Source organism: Papaver somniferum, chromosome 9 (assembly GCF_003573695.1).
Source record: "Papaver somniferum cultivar HN1 chromosome 9, ASM357369v1, whole genome shotgun sequence".
Classification (NCBI taxonomy): Eukaryota; Viridiplantae; Streptophyta; class Magnoliopsida; order Ranunculales; family Papaveraceae; genus Papaver; species Papaver somniferum.
In genome coordinates, this window is record NC_039366.1 from 127,560,660 (window position 1) to 127,571,805 (window position 11,146).

The 11,146-nt window shown below is 36.9% G+C and overlaps 2 protein-coding genes across 2 annotated transcripts; one reads left to right on the forward strand and one right to left on the reverse strand.

Annotated features, from left to right (window-relative positions):
* Window positions 1-365: 365 nt before the first annotated feature.
* Window positions 366-3,906, forward strand: LOC113309801 (uncharacterized protein At2g27730, mitochondrial-like). Its single transcript, XM_026558314.1, has 3 exons — window positions 366-632; window positions 718-804; window positions 3,672-3,906. Exons 1-3 carry the CDS (start codon window positions 489-491, stop codon window positions 3,690-3,692), a joined length of 252 nt encoding a protein of 83 aa, XP_026414099.1. The 5' UTR covers window positions 366-488; the 3' UTR covers window positions 3,693-3,906.
* Window positions 3,907-4,801: 895 nt separating this feature from the next.
* Window positions 4,802-7,320, reverse strand: LOC113309800 (uncharacterized protein At2g27730, mitochondrial-like). Its single transcript, XM_026558312.1, has 3 exons — window positions 6,706-7,320; window positions 5,636-5,674; window positions 4,802-5,210 (listed from the first exon to the last, which is right to left on the reverse strand). Exons 1-3 carry the CDS (start codon window positions 6,805-6,807, stop codon window positions 5,001-5,003), a joined length of 351 nt encoding a protein of 116 aa, XP_026414097.1. The 5' UTR covers window positions 6,808-7,320; the 3' UTR covers window positions 4,802-5,000.
* Between the last annotated feature and the right edge of the window lie 3,826 nt (window positions 7,321-11,146).

Genomic DNA, 11,146 nt, shown 5'->3' on the forward strand with positions numbered 1-11,146 from the left:
CAGGAGACCCTATGATTTTTGCAGTTAAGCACCTTTGAAATGACGAGGATACCGGGTATACCACAATCTTTTCATCTATCCATTAAATACCCCTTATCAACCCATCCTCGATAGTATATGTATGCGCACCCTTATTTAGGTATGCCTCAAAATAGGATACTTAGTTATTGGGCAAATGTGGTGTACTTGGAGTTTGGACTCTTGTAATCTAAATGGAGTATATGTGAGCCCAGCTGAAATAAGCCTAGCCCACGGTATGTTACGTGTCATCATCTAACGTGATGTTACATGAAGAAATTAAGATAGCTCCTGATGTATAGAATAAGCTCTCACCCCCTGAAACATCTCAAAACTTGATCCGGTTTCATAAAACCGCTTTTGACTGGTCATTCCATTTCCGATTCAAACATCTCATAAAACGACATTAGGGTTTTCAGTCTTCTTCATTACGTGTCTTGAAAAGAAAGAAAAACAAACAGTACTTAGAAATGGCGATGAGAGCATCAGTGAATAAGATTTCTCCCAGTCGTTTAATGGAAGGAACACGAATGTTTGCTCCTCGGTACTTCAGTGATAAATCTGGTAGAGTTCTTGGTGACGAGGAATTAGCTGCTGAAAATATATGGATTAAGGTCTGATTCTCTTTCTCTATCTCTTGATTCTAAAATTTTAATTTATGTGATTGGTTGGTTGATTGTGTTTTGTTTGGATCTGAAGAAAATGGAGAGGGAAAAGTTGGAGAAAATGAAGCAGAAGTTGGACAAGGAAATTGCTGAAGCAGAAAAGAAAGCTGCAGCTGACAAGGTATTGTTTCTGTGTTATCTTTAATTTTGTTAGTTTCTGTGAAAATGTGAGAGATTAGAAAAGGGAAATGGTTGATTTGGTAATGATTTTTTTGGTTAAGGTTTATTAGCAAGTGATCTTGATTAATTAGGGAAAATGTTGCTGAAAAGAGATCTGTATTTTACCTAATTTTGTTTTCTCTATGTTCAAGCCTTTTGAGCAGTAATTGAAATTAAACATGTCATGTATAGCTAATATCCTCAGTTTTTCGTTTATTTATAACTTGGATACGACACCTAGGATCATGAGACGTAGTGCTTAAACAGTCACTCTTAAACCTTGTGAGATGAAGAAGGATTGGGTTTACATTAATGGGGAAGTGAACTTGGAAGTGGTTGTTTGCTCATAAGTTTTTTGAAAGTGTGCTTTCCATGATCTATAACTAACAACTGGCACAATCAAGAGTATCTAGTTATCTACTAATTATATCTCAAACCGTTACTGTGTTTGGAGTCTTAAGCTCATCACAGAGCTTGCATTTAAGATATTGGGGTTTGTTTGTTGTAGGTTTGTAGCCGTTCTTCAAGTGTTATGATTTGGTCCTCTGTAGAGTGTTAATTATACTGCAGTGTACGAAACGGAAAAAATTTGCATGAGCCTCACAGTTGAGGTGTCTATTCATGCTTTGTGTGTCTGAGATATGAGATCTGAAACCATTAAGAAAGTCACCACCAATCCCATCTGACAACATTACTGCTACCAAAAATGCAACATTGAAAACCATTTAGACTAAAAATTCATGGGAGGGAGTATACACCTCGCCTGTATTAAATTCGTTGCTATTCATTTCCACTATACGGTGGTATGGGCCTCCAGAATCCAGATTCACATATAGTGGGATGAAATGAGATAGTTTGAATGCTGTGATAATTTGATCTAAGGTTAAACATAAATTACTTGTTGAGTTTAGAATTAAGTTGTTAGTGTTGAGATAAAAGAAAACTCGCGCATTGTTTATGCAGAAGTTGAAATCATTTGAACACGGTCTGTTTCCAACACATGTATATCTAGTATTCGGGACTATGATTCCCTTGTCAGACCCTGAATTCTGTTCAAGTGTTAGGTAAATGTCTATGCGCATATATGTGTCAACGTTCCTTCATTTTCTTTTTGCTGTTGCTGTTGCTGTTGCTGCTATTGCTCTTGTTATTTTTAATGTTGTGAATTTCTTTGAAAATGTGAGATTGGGAAAGGGAAATGGTTGACTTGGTAATGATTTTTTTGTTAAGGTTATTTGCAAGAGATCTTGATTAATTAGGGAAAATGTTGCTGAAAGAGATCTGTATTTGACCTATTGAATTTGCATGAGGTTCTCTATGTTCTGCACTATGAATTGATCTCTGTTTTGGATGGTTTAACATGTGTAATCTGCTTGGGGATGATCATCATCTGCTTAGCACTATGTTAGTCATAAATGAGAGGAGTCTATTAAATTCTAGGAAACTGTGGAACATAACATACATAACATTTATTGGTGTTCTTAAATTCGGCGGAGGTCAAGTTTATTGCGCAGTAATTGAAATTAAAAACATGTCTTGTATAGCTAATGTGCTCTGTTTTTCATTTATTTTTAAGTTGGATATAATACTAAGGATCTGAGACGTAGTGCTTCCGTGGATGATTTGATTAAGCTGAAAACCTTGTGTGACGTATCGTTGGTAAATAAGTAATAATTAACAAATACTAAGATAAGTTCTGTGAGAGTGGATATTCAAAGTCTTGTCATTTATGGTTCATTTATCTTTTCCTCCTTTAAATTGAGTACAATAGAAATGATATAATGACTGTTTTGATGAATCATTGCATGATAATGTTGGTAACTAATCTTAAAAGATTAGGTTTGCATGATTGAGGAAGAGAACTCGGAAGTGGTTGTTTGCTCATGAGGTTTTGAAAGTGCGCTGTCCATGATCTATAACTAACAAATAGCACAATTAAGAGTATCTAGTTCTCTATGAATTAGAACTGTTATTTCAGTGTTTGGACTCTTAAGCTCTTCAGCAGAACTTGCATTTAAGATACTGGGGGTTTTGTTTGTTGTAGGCTTCTAGCCGTATTTCAAATGTTATGATTTAGTCCTCTAGAATGTTGTTTTGTACTGCAGTGTACGAATTGGAAAAAAATTGCATGAGCCTCACAGTTGAGGTGTCTATTCATGCTGTATGTGTGCGAGACATGAGATCTGATACTGCTAAGAAAGTCACAATCCATCAGACAGCATAACTGCAAGTCTGCAACATCGAAAACCACTTGGACTAAAAATTCGTAAGAGGTACACCTCTCTGTATTAAATTCCTCACAGTTGTGGTGTCTACTCATGCTTTATGTGTCCTAGACACGAGATCTGAAACCATTAAAAAAGTCACAACACATCAGACAACACAATTGCAACATTGAAAACACACTTAGACTAAAAATTTGTAGGAGGGAGTATAAATTCATTGCTATATTCACTATACTGTGGTATGGCCTCCAGATTAACATGTTCGCTTACTCCTTGTGAGCTGCCTTAAGGATGAAATGAGAGGGTTTGAATGCTATGAAAGTTGGATTTAAGGCCGACATAAATTAGTTGTTGACTTTTGAATTAAGTCGTTAGTGTTGAGATAGAAGAAAACTCGCACATTGTTTATGCATCATTTGACCACAGCCTGTTTCCATGTATATCCAGTTAGATCTGAATTATGTTCAAGTGTTAGAGATAAATGTCTATGTGCATGTGTGTCAGTGTTCATTCTTTTTCTTTTTGTTGTTGCTGCTATTGCTCTTGTTGTTGTTTTTCCATCCTCATTCATATCTTCTCATCAACTGTTGTTTTCTTTTTACAGAAGCCTGAAAGCAGCAAGTAAAGAAGGTTGACAGTTATAGGGTCATCTCCAAGTTGATGATGAGCTATTCCAGTTCTTGTCTTGCTACTTTCGATGATGTCGAATAAAGTTTGTTGTTTCCATGGACCTCTTGGCAGACTATGGTGTTTGTATAGAATGTTTTACCACTTCTTGACACGTTCGTGTGTTGGCAAGTAAAAGACCCTTGATCAATTTGTGTTTTCTTGGTTGCACAGTTAGTTTATATAGTTCTACAGGTTCAAAAGAAAAAGAAAAAGAAAAGAAAAATAATGTGGGCACCCACTTGCTTGGGCTTGAATGCCAAGGCTGGCCTTCTAGCTCTCTAAGAGAATTTGCCAGGATTCGAAGTTCCATCATTCGTCTCCTCAGAGACGGATGTTGCCTCCCTGGAGATATCTATCTTACTGTTGCCTCCTTGGAGATATCTTACCGCTCTTACGTTTCCCTGACCTCCTAATTTGCTTCAGTACCGTCTTCTATTGAACTGAATAATACGCGTAAATGGTGCAAAAAAAAAATCCGCCTGATAAGTGGACTTCGGCCCAGTCGAATCAGAGCCATTTTAGAACCTGTAGATCTTCAAACAGAAGTCCAGTCGAATCATAGGGGACTTCGGCCCTTTGAATAAAACCAGTCCTTGAATTGTACATAATTGATCCATGGCAAATTACTAAAGCTATGAATTATGATGTGGTATTCAGTTTGATTCTACTGCAAAAGGTGGATAATTATCAACTCTCTAGAACTAGCATAAAACGAGTTCCATGCTTCGTTCCAATAACACAAGGAACTTGTAACATATTCGTTCTGCCCGAGACGATCACCAAACTGAGAAATCTAGCGCACTAGATCAACAATAGAGAGAAGGGTGAAGCACAGTGAAAATAAATAAGAAAAGGTAAATCTAGTAGGGTGAAGCATAATGAACATGAGTCTGTTCCAGTGTGTTCTGGGACAGTTCAGCTACACCTACATTAGAGAACATTCATCGGGCTTGATCCAAAGTTTAGTGGAGGATTCTCTATCATGCTCAGCCAGTGACATGATTCCAGACTGAAAAATTATGCACCAACAACATAAAGGAACAAGAAGAATCAGATGAAAATGTATGCAGCAAAACAGACATAATTCCAGACTGAAATCAGGATTTCCTTTTCCTCAAAATTAGTTCAGAAATGAGGGAAACATCATCAAAATAAAATTTGTGCTGTGAAAGTGACATCAGATTTTCCATATCCACAAAAAGAAGTTCTGAAAATGAGTGAAGCATGCTTTCTAACTGTTTCCCTCCTAGGTGTAACACTATCCTTAGTCCTGCTCTTGAGCTTCTGGCTTCTTGGAACTTGCCATGAGATACCAACCTAGACCACCGAGTCCAGCTACAACACCAGCAATAACTCCATAGTTTCGGTTCTTGTCAGTTGATGTCTTCGAAGTTGAGGAAGCTGCAGCACTTGGTGTGGAAGCTGCAGTAGTTGCTTCAGATACAGGAGCCGATGGGGTTGCATTTTCAGGGCCCTGAAAGGCAAATAAAGAAATTTTTCAGCATTTGACATATAACAAACAGCAACTAGTTTACAGTCAACAACAAGACGCAATAGAAACCTATAACTCAGACATTGGCTACTCATTATTCTCTGTAGTTTCGAGATGATAATCCCCTAATTCATATTGTAGCTCATGAACTATTTCTAACTCTTGACAACCAGAAAGTATCAGCCTTCACTAGACATAGACGGATAAGGAATGACAGCTCCTCGTACTTTCTTGACTTATACTTTGTCAAGTCCCAAGAGAAGCAAGCATTTTGGTCAGTATATTGATATTGAAGCCACCATACAGATTTTTACTCTAATTATGAGCTACACGAGAAGTAAGTTTACTATAATAATAGCATTATGCCATTCAATGGATTAACAGAATAGGATGAAAAGCAACCATACCTTGCGTGCAAGCTTCTCCAGCTTCTCTTTCTCCATTTTCTGAAGCATCATAATGTAATCACATTAATACAAGATAGATAACAGGAAATGAGTAAGCAAACAACCCACAAATTGCAGCATAGAGGCATAGACTAGTGTATAGTTGAACAAATGGTCAGAAATTTTGTGTATCCTATTATCAAATGTATTACTTATTAACCATAAATCCTATCCATAAGTAACCCCCAAGTTCAACGTCTCCAATTTTCTGAAGTTGCATCACCAATTTGATAAACATTACCAAACTAGCACACAATTAAACTCAAGTTTCAGTATCTAAACACAAATGATCATACTGAGATATGCAATAACAGTGATTAAGACAAAACACGTCATACATGCTCTTGACAAAGACTAGGCTGAACAAAACTCATCGTTGAACTACACAACCACATGAATTTCAAATCATTTTAGACGTATACTTACAGAACATCTCACACACACTTAGCAAACCATCACAATCTAAAAGGTAACAATATATTGCACAAAGCTGGAAAACAAAGAACCATGAGAAACAAGATAACTTAGTTCACAAAGTTGAAGTTTCCTCAACTCTCACTGTCATCACCAAATTAGAATACCAAGATAGTTAAATCCATTTCTCTTCATCAAAAATTACTGATACACATAACTTTCTCCTGCATCTACTCTCCTAGAGTACTACTTATATCTAAGCACACAGACCCTCAAACTTGTATCCCCATCCTAGGGCTAATACTTGCAAAAACAGAAGAAAACAAACCAAAAAAATGATAAATCTACTAACACACACAACTACACAAGCATGTACTATAAACCAAAACCAATCAAAATCTGAAACCCTATTTCTCAAAACCCTCAAACATCAAAACCAAAAATGAGTACAAATTTTGACGAAAAACAAAAAAAGGGTACAAATAAAATATGATTCTAAACCCATTTAACACAAAACCCCCGATAAATTTCAACATATCATACAAAAATATCAAACAATAGTCATCAAAATCGAAAACAAAGGACTGAAAATCAAACTATTATGAAGAAATTTATACCTTAATGTAGACATTTTCAGCTGCTCTTTCCTCCTCGCCTAAAACTCTTCCACCGCTTGACATCCTTCGTGAAACATACCTTGCAGCAATTCTTGACGCCATTATGATTCTAGATCTAGGGTTACGAAATTTCTTAAGCAGAAAGAAGAAACAGAAAAAAGTTTCAGTGGAGCTCTGAGAAATTCAACAGAAACGAGGGTGGTGCTCAATTGCCTGAGCAAGCGATCTAATAATGACACAATTTTCTTGCGGTGTAAGATTATTTTTTCTGACATTGACCTTGCTTTGTGTGTATATTACGCTTCGTACCACAGATGTTATCCCACAACTTTTCTCGGCAACAAAATTCAGATGATGTTTAATGACACGTGTTCACATTCTTGGGGTTATTTTGGTCATTCGAACTCTTGCTGTTGTGTCGAAAATAGTTGATCAGGATTCATAGAAGCATTCCAAGTCTGTAGTCTGTCAGCAAGGCTTATCATCTGTCTCACATGTTTCTTTCCCAGGCGTACAACATATTTCACCCTTAGGCGAACATTCCTCTGAATGAACAGAATGAGAAAATAGCGAAAATATGATAACAAACTGATCATAACCTTCCTACTCTCCATTTGATGACTTTTAGTATATTTCTTGTATTGCCTGGATTGATACATGGTTTGCTATAATGTACTAGTATATATAGCTTGGGATAAGATCGTTTTGGTCACAATGTCCGTTTTGATAAATGCATTAAATATTAAATGGCTTGCGTTTATGTGGTGCATGATCAACGAAATTAGCTGGCCACAAATAAATTACTAGTAATTATCTGATGCTTGTACAGATATGACATGTTAATTGTGGTTTAAGAGGAGGAGACTTTCGAGACATTCACTAGTTGATAATCTCAAACATGGTAGAAAGTCAGATTCGATGAACCACTTGGTTTATCAACTTGAGAAAAACCAACACTAAAAATATTTATTTATAAACTTTTAATTCTTGAGTTACAGGTATTAACAAAAATAATAACATACTGTGTTAGGAAAGACTCAATTTAATAGGGAAACATAACCCAATATAGTTTATGCTTTTTTTAGTCTAACAATTCCCCTCGATTTAAGCGGGTGGTCACAGACAGTGAGCTTAGAACGAAGAGAAGAAAACCATTGGTTTGGCATACTTTTAGTAAAGATATCAGCAAGTTGGTCTTGAGAGCACACGAATCTGACATCCAGCTGACCACGTTGAACTCGTTCTCGCACAAAATGATAATCGATCTCTATATGTTTGGTGCGACCGTGAAAAACAAGGTTCATAGTGAGATAAGTAGCACTGAGATTATCGCACCATAACACAGGTGGAGCGCAAACCAGAGCTTGGAGTTCTTTCAGCAAGGATTCAATCTACATTAGTTCTGCAATGGCAATTGCAAGGCCTATAAATTCAGTTCCAATACTGGATTTTGAAACAGTTTTGTGCTTCCGAGCACTCTAGAAGACACATCCACTGGTTGATCGTCTATCAGTTGGATCACCAGCCCAGTCGACATTGGTATATGCCTGAAAGTTAAGCTTGAATGGGAGAACGATAAAGAGTAATACCGTAGGAGGGAATACCTTGTAGATAACGCATAATTCTCTTGAAAAGAAGTAAATGTTATCTGTGGAGTTTTTCATAAATTGACAAATTTTGTTGATAGAAAACACAAGCTCAGGACGCGGTATTAGTAAATACTGTAATCCACGTGGGTATATGTGACCATATGGTTAACTTACTTCCGATCACTTTTAGTTGCTCTACCGAGAGTAGTTTATTTTCCAAATTGTAAAGAATTAGGTACCTTCTTTGATAGTGGTGGAAAATTTCAACACCTGGTTCAATCATATGTCCCCTCTCTGATCACCATGAAGTAAAGTCTGCTTAGTGTGAAGAAGTATGTTGCTTGGCTCTGTTAAGACGCTACCTTTTTATACATCAGAATTATATAATTTTTTTATTTGTTTTAGTTTGGAGAAAATACTTACAGTTACTGGATTGTGCAGATCCGAGAGTTGTTGATTTTGAAGTTGCAAGGCCCTGAATCTGAAGTGATGACTGCAGAGAATAGAAGGTAACTTTGAATGGCTCATGAGGTATACATTGTTAGTGTTTGTTGTAGGAGACAATTTGGTAGGTGCAATTTGACAGCTGCAATTTAAACTCTTTGAAGGTGTGATGTTCTGGAATTGTTGGCTCAGTTCATCATCCGACAAGATCTCGTTTTGCTGGGTTGAAGTCTTTATGAACCTTAGAACTTAGATGTATTTCTTGTATGAATCCAATACTTGATTATTTATTTTCTTTTTTGATTTTGAACCTAAGTGTAAACAGTATTCAATTATGAATTTTGCAACCACTACAATGATTTTTGTTTACATGGCCATTTGAATTTTATGAATCCAAATTTTCTTTTAGGGTAATTTGAGTTTAGTTCAGATTTATTTCGTTTTAGTTAGCCAGGTCTGATTTGGAATTCAGCTGAATTTTTTTTTTTTTTAATATTATAAAATTAGATCTATGACGTTATCCATCTGTCCTACCTAGCGACAACCTGAAAGTATCGTTATTCTGAGTCAACTAGAAAGTGTCGTTCCAGGAAAAGACACTAAATCTACGACACTTTAAGCGGCAACTCTAAAGTGTCGTATATCTCGCTAATATGACACTTTCCAACTATCTTAAAACGGCTTTTTTCCACTAGTGCACCAACAAGACTTCTGTAGACAGTGGGGTTGGATAAAGGAGATCCGCCTACTGGATCCAATTCAGTGGAAGCTGTAAAAGGAGTGCTTACAGATTTGGCGCCACTCATATTAGCACACTCTAGCAATTCTTCAATGTAGCGGTACTGCGACAGAAATAAGCCAGTTGGAGTCTTTGTTACTTCAACACCAAGGAAGAATGGAAGATCACCAATATCTTTTAAAGCAAACTCTTTATGCAGTATGCTAAACTTTGCAGAAAAACTAAATTGGAGTCTGTCAAGATGAAAACCTAAATTGGAGTCTGCCAAGATGATATCGTCAACATAGACAAGCAAATAAATAATTCCATCAGATGAACAACTCATAAATAGGGAGGAATCAACGCGAGATATACAAAACCCAATTTTTTGAAGAAAAACAGTCAAATGAGTATATACCAAGCTCTGGGTGCTTGTCTTAATCCATACATGGATTTATGTAGACGACAAACATGGTCGGGAAAACGAGGATCAATGTACCCTAGAGGCTGCTTCATATAGACCTCTTCAGTAGGAAACCCGTTGATAAAAGCATCTTGAATGTCCAATTGATGAATTGGCTAAGAGTATGAGAGTGCCAATGTTAGAACAACCTGAACAGTACAAGGCTTAATGGCCGGATAGGAAGTCTCTCCATAATCAATTTCCTTTTTGTTAGGGAAAACCTTTAGCAACAAGACATGCTTTATACCGAGCATGCCGCTTTATACAAAACACCCATTTACAACCCACCAGTTTCATATTATGAGTTCTATGAACATAAGACCAAGTGCGGTTCTTTTGAAGAGAATGATATTATTGGTCATCCATTTCTTTTTGCCATTTAGGATCCATCTTTGCCTGTAAATAACAAGTAGGCTCAAATAACGAGTCATTAATATTCACATGTTTTGATGCCAACAACATCTTTTTTCGTATAATACCATCCTTTCCTCTGGTGACCATGAGATGGTCCATGTGTACTACGGATTTTGTGAAGGCTATGTTGGAAGGGTTGGGATTAGGGACAATTGGTAATTGGGTTCTGGGTGCAGTGGAATGAGAGGAATAAAGGAACAAAGATGATCTTGTGTAGGCAAGAAAAAAGGGATTGGGGTGGTTGACACCTGTAGTGATGGAACAAACATTGTTGGAAAAAGAGAAATAGGTGGACTTACTGGTACTTATTTGCTAGAATCCAAAGTTGAAAATGGTGTTGATAGGGATGAGTCTAGTATGGAGATATGGTTGCTATCAGATGGAAAAATAGTAGAGTCAGCGGAAGTATGAGGCGGAGATGATATTGACATAACAGGTACGCATAAGGGATAAGAGATTACCTGTGGAGGAGCTGGCAGGGGCGATAGTTGATTGGTGCAATATTTGCACTAGTTAGGTACTCAAATGCTTTGCTTTCTTGATAGTTTTTGTATCATTATGCTTTGATTTTGCTTGTTTTGAGTTTCTTAGGTTTTTGAGGCTATCTTGACCAAAAAGAAGTGGAACTTGTTCAAATCCGCGATTTCTTCGCATCACCTTGAAGAGGACGGAAAAACGAAGGCAACGACGAAAGAATGAGGTCATTCCGACTTCGTATGAAGAAGTTACGAGCAGTTGAAGCGAGTCAAAGTGGCGTAAGATGTCGATGCCCAAAATTTATAAGGACACCCCTATTTTACTCGGAGCAGCCAA

Coding starts and splice junctions, on each gene's coding strand:
- LOC113309801 (XM_026558314.1), top strand. CDS start 489: ATGGCGATGAGAGCATCAGTGAATAAGATTTCTCCCAGTCGTTTAATG. Junction 633..717: donor CTGAAAATATATGGATTAAG/GTCTGATTCTCT, acceptor TTGGATCTGAAG/AAAATGGAGAGGGAAAAGTT. Junction 805..3,671: donor AGAAAGCTGCAGCTGACAAG/GTATTGTTTCTG, acceptor TTCTTTTTACAG/AAGCCTGAAAGCAGCAAGTA.
- LOC113309800 (XM_026558312.1), bottom strand. CDS start 6,807: ATGGCGTCAAGAATTGCTGCAAGGTATGTTTCACGAAGGATGTCAAGC. Junction 5,675..6,705: donor CTGAAAATGTCTACATTAAG/GTATAAATTTCT, acceptor ATGATGCTTCAG/AAAATGGAGAAAGAGAAGCT. Junction 5,211..5,635: donor TGGAGAAGCTTGCACGCAAG/GTATGGTTGCTT, acceptor TTTGCCTTTCAG/GGCCCTGAAAATGCAACCCC.